At 43.5% G+C, this 19,040-nt stretch overlaps 2 protein-coding genes across 3 annotated transcripts; one reads left to right on the forward strand and one right to left on the reverse strand.

Moving 5' to 3' along the window:
- Positions 1-456: 456 nt before the first annotated feature.
- Positions 457-10,973, reverse strand: LOC109467853 (mastermind-like protein 3). Its single transcript, XM_019765955.1, has 2 exons — positions 10,233-10,973; positions 457-4,533 (listed from the first exon to the last, which is right to left on the reverse strand). The coding sequence occupies exons 1-2, from the start codon at positions 10,539-10,541 to the stop codon at positions 1,924-1,926; spliced, it is 2,919 nt and encodes a 972-aa protein (XP_019621514.1). The 5' UTR covers positions 10,542-10,973; the 3' UTR covers positions 457-1,923.
- Positions 10,974-15,364: 4,391 nt separating this feature from the next.
- On the forward strand, positions 15,365-18,797 carry LOC109467860 (nucleoside diphosphate kinase B-like). 2 transcript variants are annotated; one of them, XM_019765965.1, is made up of 6 exons: positions 15,365-15,799; positions 16,400-16,535; positions 17,097-17,198; positions 17,382-17,441; positions 17,535-17,587; positions 17,747-18,797. In XM_019765965.1, exons 1-6 carry the CDS (start codon positions 15,696-15,698, stop codon positions 17,865-17,867), a joined length of 576 nt encoding a protein of 191 aa, XP_019621524.1. In that variant the 5' UTR covers positions 15,365-15,695; the 3' UTR covers positions 17,868-18,797. The 2 variants fall into 2 exon arrangements, with proteins under 2 accessions (XP_019621524.1, XP_019621525.1); XM_019765966.1 differs by lacking the exon at positions 17,382-17,441.
- Positions 18,798-19,040: the final 243 nt, after the last annotated feature.

The following is a 19,040-nucleotide window of genomic DNA, read 5'->3' on the forward strand; positions in this document are numbered from 1 at the left end:
AACAGGTGTTAGCATGTAACATCACAGCTGCTATGTTGGTCAGTTGGACCTAGAAGAATCACACCTATAGTGTGTTTTGTCTATTATGTGACTGTAATTACCCAGAACTGGTGACTTAACAATAACTGTTTGAGTTGTGGTCTACAGAAGTCATAATGGTTGCTTTAGTCAGTCATTATGTAATACTTGTTGGACAATGATAGGGGTTTGTTGTGCCTTTGATATGGACAAAGCACCTTCAAAAATATATAGAATGTAACTGTTAGTCTGTTGCACAATGTGTTTGATATAAGCTACTAAATTGGCTTTTTATTCTGGTACTATGAGAATATTTAATAATCTCCTAACTTGTACTTGTTTCTGGAATAAACCGTGGTTTGAATTTCAATCCCTTGTTAAGATATTATGATATGCTTAGTTGGGAATTCAAATGCACAGAAAGAAAACAGAAACATCAAGTTTTCAAGTACGACTTTCTTTATTCTGGCAGCACTTGCCAGTGCTCTATCTACAGTGAGCTCCTCTTCCGGTGGCATGCGTTTCCACAATCTACATGTAGTCTTGGTGAAGGCAAAACAAATAATTTACAAGGCTCGTAAAATCATCCTCAAAACTAGCTCCAAAATAAAAGGCTATGCCTCTTCTAGTCATTACATGGTTGTTTTACTGCATCGGTCTCAGCACATCAAACAAAAATGGGCCCATTCTGTACAAATTGTTCCACTGTTGGTTACTGTGTGTAGCTTCATTTCCCAGCCTACATTACACATATAACTACTCTAACCAACAGAAAATTCAGCACTTCCTTCATATACACATAAAGCTTGTTACATGTATGGGGATTATCACACAACAGGCCTTTTTTCCTAATTGATAATCTTAAAATGTGGGAAAAGCTATCAAGGTACTTCCCTTTTTCATTTTAACCCATTATTTCAATTCTGTACTAGCTCTTTTCTCTCAGTCAAATAATCTCTTTCAGTAGTTCCAACCAATTTAAAAGGCACTTGATGTGGAAATAGCCAGTTTTCCTTGCCTTTCATCTTAACAGAATCTTTTACCTCGTACAGCTAACTTACCGTTTACTGTTGGTGGGAAAATAGTATCAAGTTGGCTACCATTATTTCGACAGTTTTCAGATGTAACAATCATGGTTTTGGTACTTGGAATCCATTATGTAAACTGGGAAATGAGGCTACTAAATGTTAGGTACTAATAGGGAAACAGTTTTGCTTACCACACATAGGTCTGGCCCGCCTTGCAAACTACTGGAGTGGAATTCAGGGGTTTTCTCAGCCTTTACTTTTTTCTGCCACACATTAAAGCCAACCCCAAGCTCACCTCCTGTCCAAATGGTCATCTAATTTTGTTCATATGAAACATGACACTTTTCTCGGTCAAGATGACAGAATGGCCATGATAAGTTTCTCCTTCATTAGCAACAATCAGTGAGTCCATCAACGAGAGTAGGGTAATTTAAACCTGGATGAATTTCACAAGACCAGCCAGACCAATGGTAAGTAACGTCAGCACACCTGCTTTTAGCAAGCAGCATACCTTTAGTTATACAGAAAAAACTGGAGAAGCATAGCGAACCAGACAAATTTGAAAAATCTGCAGTCCTCGTCGATTTATGGATTGGGTACATTTATACAGAACTTCCGGAGAAGGAAAATCTATTATAATCTACAGTAAATGCAGAGAGTGAAGTTATAGATAATTTCTTACAATTTCTTCAGAGCTGTACAGGGGTTCCAGTAAAAATGACATAAAATCAGCAGATTTCATCACTTACAATGTCAGTTAATATAGTCCTGGAAGTTTGGTCAAGTCGACCAAGATAAAACACGGACGTTACTAACCGTTAATATGTACACTCGAGTCTGTAGCATGTGGCGTGGTGTGGGTTACGTCTCCTACAAACTATTTGTTTGCAAAAATCACTTCGTCAATGAAGTTCAAATCGTGTGGATCCATATAATTCATGTTCGTGTTTGGTCCCATCGGCATCTGCCTGTCCGGTAAATTCTCTACCATGTTCCCGTGGAATTCCGTGCCCGAAGGCTTCGGGTACGCCGCCAACTGCGGCATCTGCCCCATCGCCATTGGCTGCGCCATCCTCGCCATGTTGGTTCCTGATTGGTTCATCATCTGCACCCCGGGGGGTATCGTCATTTGGCCCTTGTTTGGCATCTGCCCCATCAGCTGCCTTTGTTGTTGGTTCATGTGCGCGGCAGCCATGTTCATCCGATTGGAATAGTTCTGCGCCGCCATTGGTCCGTCCTGCGAGTTCGGCGGGAACGAGCCGCCCATGAACTGTCCCTGTCTGGTGAACGCGGCTGACGTCGGCGGTTGGTTCGGCGCCGCGTTGCCGTACCCTTCCCGCTGGTATTGCGCCCACATGTCCTGGTCTGAGGTCGACCGACACGCGCTGGTGGTGTACACTCTCTGAGCGGTGGATATGGTCGCGGTAGCGGAGTGGGGTCCTGCCATGTGGGGTGGCAGGGGCTGGGTGGTGGGGGGGTGGCCAGGGTTGTACCCCTGTCTGCCATCTAACGGCATGTCCCCTCCGAATCCCTGCATGGATGACTGGGAATGTGTCCTGTCTCTTGGTCCTCCCGGCATCATCTGTGCCTGGCCCATGTCCATGTGTGCTTTGGCTGTGCTGATGTGCTGTACGTTCTGTTTAAACACCTGGTTGGTGGAAGCTGTTGGAGGTTGGCTCCATCCGATTTCTTGTTTCACCTCTGCCTGCCTGAAGCCCACAGCGTGCGGATTGACCACACCGGCCTGACTCTTCATACCAGACATGCCCATAGCAGGAACACCTGCCTTCATGGCCTGGAAGTTCGGGTTGCCCTGCTGTGCCTTCATCTGTGCAGTGGCCTCTCCGTAGTCCGGTGGGGGCCGGTTCAGGTAATGCTGCATCTGGCTCTGCATGTGCTGTTCCATCAGGTGTTCTGGCATGCCTGGGTGCTGCTGTTGCTGCTGCTGTTGTTGCTGCTGTCGCTGTAGAAGCTGTGCCTGCACAGCATTTCTGGCAGCTATGCTGCTGGTCTTGTCCACACCGGCCTGGGAATGTGTGGGGAGGGCGCGGTACTGCAGGTTCAGCTTCTGCTGCTGTTGCTGCTGCTGCTGCCTGGCCTGGAGGAGCCGCATGTGCTCCACCGTCATGCCCTGCTGCTGCGCCGCCTGCCACTGGCCGTTTCCCGCAGGCCCCGGCTGCTGCGGGTGGTACTGCCCGACGTTCTGCTTCATCGCTGGCGGTGGCGGTCTGGCGGGCTCCTGCTGCCCGTACGCGTGCATCTGTGATATCGGCGGGAGCTGCGGTTTCATCTCCGGTCCGGAGTAGTGCGAGAGCGGCTTGGTGTTGGCCATGGTGAGGGACGTGATCGCTGCTCTGTTGACGTCGCTGTGACTGGAGTGTACGGGGTGGCTGTTCAGCGGACCGCCCGGCATGTTTGGCTCCAGGTGCATGACGGGCTGCTGGTCGGGGTGGAACCCGTGGGGAGAGCCCATCGGCCCCGCGCCGTCCATGTAGCCGGAACATGTGGTGGTGCGGGAGGGCTGGGCCTGAGACTGGATGCAGGGGTGGGGGTTCGCCTGCATGTGGGGCGCGGACTGGGGAACGGCTTGTTGTACTCTACAAGGCGCCACTTGGTGGGGCGGCATGGACGTGTTCCAGTGCTCCGTACCACTCTGCTTCTGAGCAGCCATCTGTTTGAGCTGCTCTGCCGCCAGACTCACGTTTTCCTGCGGCATGGAAACCATCCCCCTCTGGTTGCCTGCACTTGCGCCATCCTGACTGCTACCCATGCGAGTGGACATGTTGGGGTCATTTTGGCCAAAGTTCATCGGACTGCACTGGTTCTGAATCGGGTCCTGTGCTGCCTTACTGAAACTGGCATCACTGGTGGGCAATATGTGATCTATCTGTTGTTTCTGGTCAGGATGGAATGGACTGCCCTGTTGTTCCCCATTCACAGCCCCATCCAACAACCCAGCATCCCCCTTTTCCCTTATACTGTCCAGAATCTTGTCAAATTCGTTAATCTGTGACCGTAAGTCTTCCTCCGGCCACTCTGGGTTTTCCAGTTCATCCAGAATGTTCATGAAGTCTTTGTCACTCATGTTGATGTCACTGGAGCTGAGAGCAGCCTTCAGGGTGTTAAGGACATCAGGGAAACCTTGGTCATTCTGACATGAGTTATCCTCCAGCTGAGGCTCCTGTTTGCACTCCACGGGCAGGTTGGTGGCGGGAGAGTGCGAGTTAGCACCGGCCGCCTCTGCCGCGTGGTCTTGCGTCCGCGTATCCTCAAGTCCAGCCTCGGATTTCATGACCGTGTCGGGCGTGTGGCTCTGCTTGATGGCGCCGACATTCTCCACCGGGTTTCCCACCGGGAAGCCATGCAGGTTGTGCGACTGGTTGGTTGCTTCGCTGGTTTTGGTCTTCTTCGTGGTGTGGTTTTCTTCCACCCCGTCTGCCGCTGGATCAGAAGCCTGGCTGCCAGAGCCTCCCAGTTTTCTCTTCAACTGAAACATATCATGCAAAACACTTGGTTACCATACAGATACCAAGACTGGAAAGACAGGCTGTTTTAACAGTCTTTGGGGAGGAGTAGGTACTTCTATCAAAAATGTGAAGTAGAGTATTCATAATACGGTAATATTCTATAATAATATTTCATCTTTACTTGTGACAAAATTAACAACAATCATTTTGCTACATTTTGGAAGGGGCCCAATTTTTAACTAATAGTTAGTCAATATTTCTAACAAAAATTGCTAAAATAACAAATACATGACAAGTTGACCTAATCAAAATATACTTACAAGAACAGGGTTAACATAAACACAACACACTACGAAGACACTACTAGCATGTCCTACTAATTTCACTTATGCCATAAAAGTAAAGGAGGGACAGAGGAAAGAATAGCAAGGTGTTGAATCAGTGTCTGAGTAGCCAGGTCATTTTTCCACACCACTTCACACCATACATTCTGTATGACCAGAGGAATGTACTCTAATGAGTAGAAGAATCTCTGGACTTTCCAATCGCAAACCCAGGCCCTTTTAAACCACAGCACAAGAAACACTACACAACTGGAATATTTTAACAGACTACCAAATGTTAACCTACTTGGCACGTAGCTTACATAACATAACAGGTTATATACTAGTGATAGTTAAACTGGAGGCCAATTGGCAACAACAACATAACATGCTGCCAGTTTCCTGTTGACACAATGCTTGTGACCAATAGGCAGGGTAGGCGGCGAGCCTAGCCTAGGTCAACAGTAGGGGATGATTCATTGAGGGCTGGGGGTACAGAGGGATGGAATGTAGACTGGAATGTGGTGGGTATTCTGGCCCTGTTGTCCACTCATACCCTGCATTTGTCTGCTGGGACACAGCCCGCTGTTACAAACAAAGCCCTGGACGGAGGAACACACATATGTGGCACCCTCTCTTACCTTTAGAGCTTGTGAGTTAGTTGTAGTCTGTTCAGTAGTAACTTAGTAATGACAAAGCAGAATTTTAACCAAATTCTCTATAGTAATGGTATGAAATTTGAAAAAATCTAACTTTATAATGCATCAATTCAGGAAATTATGATTGTTTGATAGACTAAATGTCTGAATTCTTGGCTAAATTTTATGCCCACAGAGACCATGAATGTCCTTTCATAAGGTTTTATTTTTTCCACAACAAAATAATTGTTGCTATAAATATTGTGGTGTACAGACAAGTGTTTTTCATCCTTGTTGACTGAAATTCTACACAAGAAGACACCGAACACCAATTACAATCGCTGAGTGGGTGGCAGCTAGACCAGGTAAAACCAGTGGGTGTAACAAATTAGGTCAATTTTCCAAGAATAGATCAACCCTTCTTTCATCTGCCATTTGTCCTTACCAGTATGGAGTTTGGACATGCTTGGGGAAAGATCATGAATAATTATCAAAGGATACATGAAAAAATTGTTTTAAAATACCGTGTTGAAGGGCATCCTCGGCAAATACAGCTACTTCAGTGACAAAATAAAATCTGATAAAAATGGCCTATAGAAAGCACTAGTATTTGCGGAAACTGAATTTTCCAAAGGTTTAAACATACATTGTAATTTGTATTATTTGAACTGTCCCTCGGCTAGAACATTACAAGTAGACATTTGTCTGTCTGCTCCAAACATCATCATCAGCTTCCTTTTCTGTTGTGTCCAAATATATCACATTCTAACATAACAAAATGCTTTTCAGAAAAAAAATTCCTACAAGGGTGTCAATGGAAGGCATCATGCTATGCATCCGATGAAAGCAATTGTTGCTGACAAACGGATATACCAGGTACATGTCTCGACAACATAAGGGCAGGACCATTATACTTCTGATGGATGGACTGGTTTACACTAATCACTGATAATTAATTCCTCTTAATGACCCATCTAATGACACTTAATTTTCCTGTCAGACACTCCCCATCATGGACACTGAAACAATCTGATCTGACAGATAGTATGTAACCAGAGATAAACCAGCTCACCCTTTACAAACATGTATTAACTACGAAATTGAGACTGTCACTTCACTTCAACTTTCAAGTGTAATTTTGGAAAAGAATGAGCAAAAAAGGACGACTCTTTTGCGATGCCTTGAAGTATTATCAAGATTAAGTTGACTGTTCATACCGGCGTATGTTTCACAAGCGGATAACCTATGCGTATAACAAGTATAAACTTGGATACGCTCTGTTTACGTACAACACCGCAATCCCCCCATACCAACGTCCTGCCAAGTCTAACCCTCCCAGAACTAACAACAAGGAGATCTTGACATGGCATTTCTAGAATGCTGTGTGGGAGCCCTTCCATCGCTTGAGAGATGTCAGATTGGATTGAATCCCCAGTGCAGGGCTGCCTCCTGTGAAAAGAGGCCAGAAATGAAAAGAAAGTCTCCACGGCCAGTTAACCCTGTATAGATCCTGTCTGTCAATTGGGGGTAGGTGTGTCTGCGTAGATGTCGGCACTTTGACTTTGCTACTCAACCCAGTACAGAACGTTTGAACAAATACAACCACGCGTTGTACATGCCTTTACTGGTGCAGGTAATTTTACATTCCTTGTCACACAATGCGCACTGACTCTGTACCTTACAAGTCTCAAGGACAGACCCCTAGCAAGGGTGGATGTAAATTGACTCTCCCCTAACTCTTTGCTGGTAAAGATATTTCCCTAGACATTAAAAAAGGTACATGTATTTATCTTCACTATAATGGACATTGATTTTCTTGCGATTCTGTTGACACGAAAACAGATCTACACCGTAACACGCATATTTTTTATTTATCAGAATCATCATCTATTCCAGCAAAGATGAAAAACAAATAAAACGCATTACACAGTAACTAAGTATTTACATTTACATTTTTCCTTTTTTTCTTTGTCTAAAGACAGACACAGTTTCAATATTGGCCTTTCGATGAACTTAGGCACAAGCCGATAGTGAATGGTATCAGCACAAGGATTAGAGAAATAATGCCAACAAAAAACAAAGCCCTCTCGTTTCCTCACAAATTTTGTTTTTGTTTCTCTTTATGAATCTGCAATTTCTGTTGATTGGTCTATAGTAACATAGGCCCACATTCTGACCACAAATTTGTCTGCCAAAGAGCACAAAACATTGGAGTCTCCTGTGTCGAAATGGAATGCCAAATTGTTGCCTCGAGCAAACATTTTGCTGACATGCCTGCGTCGCCAGTGTAATGGCGTCTGCACATATGTGAGAAGTATGGATCTCGCTGTAGGATTGCTTCGCGGGTACCTAGAAAAAATGCATGGTAAGGTAGACACACCTTTGCAGAAAATCTATATAATCTACAGAGTGTCAGTTGTGACTATCGTCCAATATCAAACTTGACAACTAAGAGAAAAGTTCTGCACAGAAGGGAAGTCGTAAATATGGGCAAGGAGAGCTACTGCACTGACTTGGGGATTGGGACATGGGGAAAAATTTTTGGCTAAGGGTTAGGGCCATGGAATAGTATTTTGGCCAGGTTGGAGGTTGGCAAGAAAAATTTTCGGTCTCCTTCAGATCTTTCAACACATCCAAATGTGTAAACATGCATCTCTGAACCACTCAGAAACCACCAAGGTTTGTGGTAAGGGTGTGCTGCTAAGCTCTGTGGAAAATGTATGACCCCAGAGGGCTAAAGAACTGTGAAGAACACAGCATATTTATATGTATTGAATTCTTTATCACCTACAATGAAGGAGAAGTTAAAAAAAGGCTACATTCCACAACTGTGGACTGTAGTTTCTACAATAAACCATAAGGCTGTGAAAAAAAAAAAAAAACACTGACAGGCAACATTTCCTATCTGGTTACACATACAGCAGCAAACAGTCCTTTCTACTTTGAACTATGGCCAACAGGAAAGCAGTCTGAGTATCTCTTACTCCTAGTTCTGTCTTCTTCCAAGAAGTAAAATTAAGGGGTTGTTGTCTACATCTCTCTAACATGGGCCAATCTTGAACTACATGTATGGGGAAAGGTAGTGTTTTTTGCTTGTTATAATGAGTTTGATACATGTGTCTGGACAAACAAAACACAACAAGTCACTTTAAACAAACTCTCAACAACTTCTGCCTTTTTTCCAAGAACTCGGCTAGGTTGTTTTCCTGTACACTCATGGACTATTCCATTCTGCCAAGGTGCAGGGGTGCCTGAATGTAGTTAATAAGATTAGTAACATATCCTTTTGTATTTCAGTAATCTTTGCCACCTGCCACTTCTGGGAATCAAGTGTTTTGAGGGTTCTTTTCAAGGAAATCATATCAAAGCCAAGGATTTTTTCTACTCCAGTGAACAAGTTGGAATTTTTGACCTCTAGGTGACAAGCACCTTGACCTTGTATAGCCACCTTCTTTTCCTCTGTGGTTTTCTTGAATCAAAGTTTTCATTCATGGTTGTCAGTTTGAATTACTTGAAAGTTGAAGCTTAAATTTCTATACATTTATAACCCCATCCTCTTGCTTCTCTTGAAACGACACAATTTGGGAACATGGGTAGGATCAAAATTTGTAAAAATACTACACAGATTTTTCAGGATAGTCATACTATGTAATATGAGCTGTTACCACATTGTAATTTGTATGTTTATTCCTTTATCTATTCATCAACCTGCCAGCAGACCACTTAATTGAGGTCATGACAAAAAATGCCTGAAAGGCTGATGTATCTTCCAAAGTTCGGAACAGTAATAAAACACTTTTTGTTGGATGTGTATTATAGCTCCATGGTTGGATTAAATACAACAATTTTCTGACTGTGTTAGATTTTTGTGTACTCCCTGATGTTTGTCGTGGCTGCCTAAGGCAATGAAGTCAGGTGTTAAAATAATATTCTCTCCTGTCCCACGGTCTCACCTGACTACTATTTGTGGTAGCAGCTTCACCTTCACCTTCACCTTGTCCCACCCATTTCTGCTAGCAAAAACACTAAAACATTATGTTTTACCTGAATTTATCTGAATCTACCTAAATTTGTTGAACTTGAATTTTCAACAACCTAGCAAACCGCATGTACTATCACCTTATAAGAATATAAGTCACAGGACTAGTTCTTAAAACTTGTTACAAATGTGACCCTTATTTTCCTAGCAGCTACTGAGAAGGCCTTCTGGGGGTATGAACATGCATGTTTCCAACCTTATTTTTGAAAAAATTACTAGTTAAAAAATACAAACTGTCAACAAATGTGCATTACCGTGATTTGGGACTAGATAGTAGATTAACGAAGAGATGACCCCTAGAAACATGTTTATGTATGCTTACTTTAAGCAAGGAGTTTAACTTCAATTTAACCCTATTCTTCTTTTTTTTTACAAAAATATCTTATGCAAGAAAGTAGAAAGTACCTGGTGGTGACTTGACCCGAAGGTTGCATTTAATATATTTCTTTCAACCCCCACCACACCAATATTTCAGGCAAGGATCCTATCAAATTTCCTAAATTAGAGGGGTCGGTAACAACCCCTAAAGATCCCCCAAGAGAAATGAAAAATCACATGCATCATTTCATTTAGTCTTCAACCAGTAAACCAAGCAGCACATTAAGAAGCTTTCTGCCCGGGATCACGATAAAAACAATATCGCTGCTATTGTTTTGTTAGATCGAGCAAACAGACCTGGAAACCAGAAGAAAGGAGGTTCGCGCGATCAGGTTACTTACCGTAAGCAGTAAACTTCTCTGCGGCTGAGACGCCTCGGGGTCAGCCGAGGAGGAGCCGCCGGCGTTGGCGTCGTTTTTACACATCTTGGCGGTGACTGGCTCTTGCTTGCTGCCTTTAGACTTCTTGGTGCGGCTGTCACAGACTCTCTGGTGAAGTACCAAGGTGTCTTGGCGCTCCTGTTGGAGGCGAGCGGCTTGGGTCTGGACATCGCGTGCCTGGCATTCGTTATGATGCTTGCGGTAGAGTTCGATTCTGGCCCGCAGTCGGTCCACGATCGCCCGGCGTTTGGGGGACTGGAGATCCCCCATGCTTCCACTTGCGCACAGAATGGTGAAGAAATTTCCTACAAACCACCGTAAGGCACGCAAAAATATTCACCCGGCAGCGGGAGGACGAGGATTTTCTAATCTTCTCCCCCGACGATCCCAGAGAGGTGGGGAGGGGGGCAACTGTTGACAGTATGAAGAATGGGGAGACTGTCAGAGCCCGGCTCGACTCGAGCTCGCCTCACAAAAGCGGGGACCCAGCTGGCCACCTGGTCAGGACATCTGGGCACTTCTCGGGACTCTAGCAGGCTGCGACCGGTGTTGGAAAGGCTTGCACAGCTCGCTGTAGCGCCAGACTAGGCTGTACACGGCGCTCCTCCACCCTAATGCCTAGGTTGTGGCTTGTAACTTGTTGTCGTCACGGAAGCCATTGATGTATTCAGGCGGACTGATACCGTCGCACCACATGACGTAAAGAGGCGCGGCGTGCGTGGGAAAAAGTGCGTGAAGCGGAGAGACGCCCGTCTGGGTACATCCGCGCCGTAAGAATGTGCGGCTTTTAAACGGGATAAGATATAAAAACCGAAAACGCAAACAAAACATGTTTAAATCCTTATACAGAAGAATTTGAACTGAAGGCAAACATTGAGACGTTTTAATTTCTTTCTAGGTCATTACTTCTTTCCACAACGGCAATGAACATATGTGATCAGATGTGTTGCACCATGGAGGAGGTAGAAATGGTTGCACTCTTGTTATGTTGTTGCTGTGTCTACGGTTTGTACAACAAAAGCTGATGTTATGACCGTTTTAAATTGTATATTAGTAAAGTTAACGTTGTTTACCATACACGTAACAAAGGCGTTTTAAAACGTAACGTCAACGCGAAGGGACAAATGCGTTCACGAATTATTTTTCCCACAACATCCTTTGGACTTTGCATTGTCCGTGGCGTTTTTCTAGCAGTAAATTACGTTACACCAGTGACTGAGGGTTCATTGACTCCTAGTCTGGCCACAACGCCAGAGATGTGTACACGCACAAGGACACGGTCGGGGGATCGTCCGTTATACACGGCGAAAGGGGTGGGGACGAGATCATACGGTAGTGCTGGGTATCCAACAGACATGACAGAGGTTATCCAAACGTTTGGATGAAATGATGATGCAGAGGTGGAAGATCGTAATATTTTCTGACTGCCGGACTTTTCTGACAGACAAGCACAATTCTTAAACGCTGTCAGAAAAACCCGTTCTCCCACGGCAGAGCTATCCCGCGGCAAATACGTTAACCTTTAGCCTTGGGATATAAGTAAGGATATTTACGCCACGGAAGCACCTCTGCCTTGGGAGAATGGAAAAACCCAGCAGTTCACATCCACCCTAACATCTGCTGGGAGACCACTAATCTAAAGGGCCACTGTCATGACTGTGCTTTTCGCCATAGATTCGCAAGTCCAAAAAAACTTGCACTGCCTGCAACATGATTTTGCTGTCACTGACTTGACTTGAAAGCAAGATAAAGTCAATGACATTTTGATGTCTTTGAAAATAAAAGAAACGATGACGTGTGCACGTGGGCGAGCTAGCCATAGTTACTGAATAATTGATCGCCCTGAGCATTAGAGTATCACAGAGTTTGTGACCAGTAACAACCACACGTACTACACGTACGTCATGCCGCTGGATGCACCAAACTTGAAGAAATTGTCCCCAGGATAATTCCCTGTAATAGTTTTATTATTTCCGCACTCGCACACTTCAGCGGATATAACAGCCTTCAACGCAACACAGTGACAGTGACGATTACCGAAAAAAATCTAAGTGTTTATTTGTGTTTACCAACTTGTCTTGCTGGTAACAGAAGTCGCAAAATATAACTTAACAGAATATGAAATAGACAATATGGCTTATACCTTGAGCCAGTCATCACATTTTGCAAACAGTTTTTAGAGGTAACGTTATAGATATGCCACCAAAACGTTCAGCCGGTCCCATGAATTTTTAAGAGAACGGTGCCAAGATGTAAAACCTTAAGAGAATTAAGGGCTTCCATATAGTAACACAGATACAAGTAAGTAACTTAAAGCTAAGTTAGCGCAAACGCCTAGTAAGGCTAGGATTTCAAAGAAAGCAAATATACGTCGGCAAAACATACAATATTGTATATATACTGTAGGATAGGAAGTACGGCATCGCAAATGGAAGCTACAACACTGGAACGCGTCATTTCACCCTCCCTCAAGATGATTAATGGTTTGTCCCTCAACTCCAATATGTAGGTCCTTGAACTCGTAGTAACCGGTTCTGTTTACTTTGATGTACGTGAGCAAAGGTCCTGCGACGTCTGAGAACTCGCCACAGAGTAAGTGACTCATGTTTGCGTGGCTCATCCCCTTTACGGACAGTATCTCTGTGACTGGTCTCTTTCCTGTCGCGACGTCTCAGCGGTCATTTCTAAAATTGGCCATACTGGTCTGGCGAAAACGTGCAAGTCACAGAACAGACATGTCCTGATTGTTGAGGTGAAAACACTGGCATAGCTACAGCCAATTTCGGGTTTGAGGTTGGTAAACAAGGAACTGTACATGTTCAGGAGTTTCAAGATGTGGTTTAAAACCGGTATATATATCCACAGATGTCAGGAGGAACATTGGTAACGTATCATTTACTGCCCCGTTCTCCTTACTGGGAACTATTGCCATTAAAAAAACAACGAAGAAATATATCGAGGAACTCTACATCGAAATGATATCACGCCATGCAGGAAAAAAACATAGACGTAAGGATTTAGCTATGGTACTGAAAATAGTGTTACCCAAAGCACCGGAGCACGGATGAGGGCAAGCAGATGTTGAGCGGCATGTTTCCACTTTCTACACGTCTTGTGATTTTCAAATGGTAATAATCATAATACTTAATCCAACTCGAGCTCACTTTTAGAAAAACTTGCTAAAATACATATCAACGACAAATGATCAATATACAGATATCACCCATCCATATTTCAAATATCTCCTTCCTTTTTCTGTATCAATAATATTATAGGAGCCAGGAATATAGTAGTTTAGGCTCACATCATCAACATATCGACAGAGTTCAACATCACTAAACATTGAATGAATTTTCCCTCGAGGCGGGCCGATTTAAAAGTCAGACAGAAGCTTTTGACCCGTAAGATGTCCTTGGACCAATTAAGGCAGGTAAACAATCGCAGTCGAAACACGGTCTTCGACCATAAAACCTACCATTAGACATCTGGTAACGTTATAAATCTCTCTAAATATATCCTGTAGTGTTTCTCCAAACAACTCGCTCCTACCTTTAGCCTTTATATAGTACAATATACGTCAGATATCGGTTACAGATCTAGAGTGGGTGCCCTGGCAGCCCGTGACCCCACGCCCTTCTCCCTTTACGTGTTTTGTTTCCAAATAGGCGACGCAAATTTCCGTCTCGTAAACGGTCGTCGCCTTTCCGAACGGTCGTCGCCTTTTTTCAGAACGGTCGTCGCCTTTCGGAGCGGTCGTCGCCATTTCCGAGCGACCGAACTTCAGTACGTTCCGAATATCCGCGACATGTTCGGGACTTCCCCGAGTTCTTTGAATGTGTGAAATCACACTTCCTGAAGATAACATCGCGACCGAAGACGGGCCAGAACTTGGCTAGGTGGATTGAAGTTGCGTGGGTGCTAGTACATGCATTATAATTATAAGTTCCGGGGGTTGAATTATCTAGGTTAGAACTAGGTTAGTGTTTGAGAAATTCTCGATTGGAACGGGAAGGGTTTGGGTAACTATGAACTCGAATGTCTCTGGGTATTTATTTTTCTTGTATGTGAACATGTCCTCTCCCTTTTTTCTTTGTTTCCTTTTGAAATGCGAATAAACATTATTTGAAAAAAAAACCCCTCTGAACTAGAACGTTTGTAGGTTTTCATACATTGCTGAATTTGAAACGGGGGCGAGAAAAACTCCACATGTATTTTTGGAACAGCCCATTGTGCGAGCATGTAATTTATGAATGCTGCAGGATGGTCTGACTCAGAAACATTCATTCGGAAGCACCATCACACATGCAGGCATTTACTCTGACCAAGGACATTATGTCCTGACTGACTGACTCACAACTCCACCACAGCCGGGTTTTATTTTGTTGTCTCAGTGCTTGCCCAGCATAGCAGGCCATTTCACACTTGTCACCAGCATGGCATTGATGTGCTACCCAGTGAATGTGTCGTATTTACATACAGTGCAGTGGTGAATGTGTCAAGTATTAACATTCAGCAAGGTAACAAAACATAGACATTTCGGGATGAAAATAGCTTTACAAGTTTGTCAAAACTCCTGTCAAAGTAAGACATTGTCCCCCTTCTAAAACAGCAGGTCCTTTATTAATCCTACATGAATTTTACATAAACGAAAGGAATACATACCACAGGGATTGAGAAATATAGCACAGGGACGGAATCTATGTTTGTTTTTGGTTGAAGATTCATTTGTCATTTGTATAAACGGCATTATATGAACCCTTCTTCAGTTTGCTGGCGAAGGGAAACAAGAATAGGCTGGAGAAGATCCAGGCCTAGGATCGTATGCTGATCTTATAAAATCAGCAGTTGAGGAGACAAGTTACTTTTCTGGCCCGCCTACGGTCGCCATGTTATGGACTGAGTGCGATTCACACATTCCAAGAACTCCGGGAAGTCCCGAACATGCCGCGGATATTCGGAACTGAAGTTCGGTCGCTCGGAAATGGCGACGACCGCTCCGAGAGGCGACGACCGTTCTGAGAAAAGGCGACGACCGTTCGGAAAGGCGACGACCGTTTACGAGACGGAAATTTGCATAGGCGACGTCACACGCAGTAATCAGAGGCGGCAGATCATACTAGCCCGCACCGGTCCAACCGCCGACGTGAGGCCGGCAGCGTAGACTTGCGGCGGCTTAAAAATCGATTCAGTCCGTGTTTTGACGCACTGCATGAAGACACACCTTCGCTGGAACGTCAGGGGATCTCTCGCTACCAGACTGCGCCGGCTCGGATTTGTGTACGTACGTGTTTGCGTACAGGAATGCTACGGCTAACAGATCGACGATAAACATAAAAGGACAGTGATGTACTGGAGCTTGTAAAGATCATCACTTCCGGGTTGCAAAGATTGCAGTGGATTTTTTCAGTACGTGCAGCCGGCACCATGATGATTCGGTACGCCATTATCTATGCTTGTTCAACTTCAAGGGCGAGGAACGCGGGCAAGCCATGGAGCTGCAGTGGACTGGCGTATCGAGCAATGTCAACGTAAGGACTATCCTACCTTGTAAGGACTATCCTATTTGGTATTCAGGGTGTACTAGTGTATGGCCATATGCTTCCACATGCCAGTATACATCAGTATACATACATACATACATACAAACTATATATATATATATAGTATATATGACGTTGATATAATGTCCTTGCTGAAATGTGTTTAACGTTTCAAAGCTCAACAGGTTTTTATTCGATGTCGAAGGGCAAGGGGCAAATATACCGCAACCACACCCCCACACATTAGAAGTTTTTCTCAAAAAGCTTTACTTCAAAAAGGCTTCAGGGGCTACACGAAATCTGTTTTTTGGTCGACAGCAATTTTTGTAAGGGAGTGGTGAAACTTCAACTTTCTGTACCGTCCGTAGATGCTGGTAGATGATAAAAACGCAGGTTTGTAGATTCATTCAACAGGTTTACGAAAAAAAAAGTAAAAGAGACAACATGTGAATGGCCAACGCTTTGCTTTCGTGGCAGAGCTCCCCCATCAGTCCCAGTTACCGAAAGGTTGTTTAACACAGGGTTGAACGACCTCTGGTTTCTTTTCTCGATACTTCGATACTCCGGGATCCTTCACCAAATCTTCAGGAAAGTACCAGAAAGGAACAAGGAGCGGAGCTTCATCATGATCAAGCCTAACGGCGTCCAGCGCGGGTTGATAGGCGAGGTCATCAAGCGCTTCGAGCAGAAGGGCTACAAGCTGGTGGCCATGAAGTTCATGCAGGTAGAAAATTAGAGGCCATGAGGGTTGGAAAATCTTTAAAGGCATGTCGTTGCAAGTGTTGTCTCTGTTCGGCATTTTACCGCGTGTTCTTGCTTTCATTATTGCTGGAGTGAGACACAAGCTTCGCCTTTGGAGTGTTTGCTGGATTTTGTGAGAATTGATTTCTAGAATTCTGCTTTTTAATGCTTGAGCAATTTTTCCGCGGAATTTTCTGAAATAGATTTTGCTCCAAGTGTGTTCTTCGGTGCTGTGGAGTTTGCTAGAATATTAGAAAGCTTCTTAGTGTTGATTGGCTGACATACTTAACTACATCAGTAGTTAAATGCGAGGCCTTTAAAGATATTTGGCACATGACAGTGTGGTGGTACAACTCCTGCATGGAGGGAAGTGTCTAATCATCGAACTACAAAAATTTTCTGCATTCAAAACTCAATTCTCAACATAGAAATGTCCCAAACACATTACATTGATTCACCTTTTTTTCACGTAATATGAACAACAATCAACATTGAAAAGAATATTTATTAATGTAAAAAATGCTGTGTTCTTTCTTGTTTCCAGGCTTCAGAAGAACATATGCAGAAGCATTACACCCACCTGCAGTCAAAGGCGTTCTACCCTGGTCTGTGCAAGTACATGTCAAGTTCACCTGTTGTTCCAATGGTGAGACTGTGTTATAACTAACCTTCATCATTCCTGAGGTAACTCTACAAGTCACAAAATTTAAACAAATGCCAGTTTACCTAGGTTTAAACGCAAGTAACAAATTTAATAGGTACCTTACCACCTTTGCATAACATGTGCAACATTAGTGATAATCAGATGGCATATTTGTGTTGTTTTCAGGTGTGGGAAGGTCTGGATGTGGTGAGGACTGGACGTGTAATGCTGGGAGAGACCAACCCTGTAAGTCCTCATGCTCCCTCATTTTTGCTGTCTAGATCTGTAAGATCACAACACCACTGTTTGGACCAAACTCATGATTATATTTTTTCTCAGGGTGACTCCCTGCCAGGCACCATACGTGGAGACTTCTGTTTACATGTCGGAAGGTAGGTGTCAACATGTCAGACATCTTTTACTCTTAAAGATGCGCTTTCAATGATAGGTTGTTTTCAAAAGTGTTCTGCCTTAAATACTTGGTGGTGAATGCTAAGCTTGAGCTGTGTGATGTAGTGTACATGAAAGTAATTGACTGGTTTTTTTTTCAGAAACCTTGTCCACGGCAGTGATTCCATTGAGAATGCAAATAAGGAGATTGCACTGTGGTTCAGAGAGGATGAAATTGTGACCTACACCGCTGGCCAGTATGACTGGGTGTACGATGACTAGAACACCACCGTCTGTCACAAGCCAAGTCAGGGCCTGGAACAGATTGTATCACAATCATAATGTTATATGAATACCTCCCTTAATATATTGTATTTTCCATACAAACCTGCAATTCACTGTAGTCTGTTCCATTCAGTACAATGTGCTGCACAAATGGTGGAGGTCTACTCTGCACATCATGCCAGTATTAGGTAGGGTTTATTTCTATTTTATCAATTTTGGCTCCAATGTAAATGTCTTGGAAGTAATTTAACTGTAGATCTGTAAATAGAAAAGTCTGTAAGGTGTAATTATCGCTCACAGATGGTTTATGCTAAATTTTGTATCATGCTTGTAGATGGTACAATATGAATTATGACTAAGTGTACAAAAAATACACTTCCCATGTGTTGTAGAGGTAATAAAGGTACTGAAAGTCATGTTTATTATACAAAGTACAAAAGCTGCTATAGGTCTGTATCATGGTTGGTGCTATTGGAGCATGGCAGCTCAGGTTTTATCCAGACTATTTTGCAATATTACTCAATGTACATAGATGAAAGTAAATTATTGAGTTGTAGATATTCATTTAGTATGGCCTATAACTATCTTGAATGTGACAAGGTACTATAAACAGTGAAAAACATAATCATGCATACTATCAGTACACAGCTTGCATGTAGTATCTTCCTCACAAAGTACATATGTAGTATATTAGACTAATTATGCATCAAACATATCAACCTACTCTAGTGCACAACCATGTAATTTTCCCTGCCAACATTTGTAGTCTGTTTGCTGCCTTCCACAGAGCTGTAATAAGTAAAACTATCACTAGGTGGCGCTGAGTGATGGTCTGTATTTGCACCTCATTATGCTACTCCAGTCATTACGGACAAATGACCAAATCATTGGCAGGTGAAACTACACTATACATGGATATGTAAAAAACAGAAGGCCAAAATATCATATGACTAATCAAGCTGAAAAAACTTTTATTTCAAGTCACACCTACAGAAAAATGAACAAGAACCATGACAACTACATGCGCTTGAAAACTAGCTACTTGTCAATCTTTGGGGACATTAAATCTCTTCTTCTGAATCAGACTCTGGTGCATACAATATACCGTCATTGTTACCGTTTCAGAGGAGATCACGCTAGCATCAAAGTACCCGGAGAAGTTATAGGAAA

This window comes from Branchiostoma belcheri, unplaced genomic scaffold, assembly GCF_001625305.1.
Source record: "Branchiostoma belcheri isolate BF01 breed outbred unplaced genomic scaffold, Haploidv18h27 scaffold19, whole genome shotgun sequence".
In the NCBI taxonomy this organism is placed as follows: Eukaryota; Metazoa; Chordata; class Leptocardii; order Amphioxiformes; family Branchiostomatidae; genus Branchiostoma; species Branchiostoma belcheri.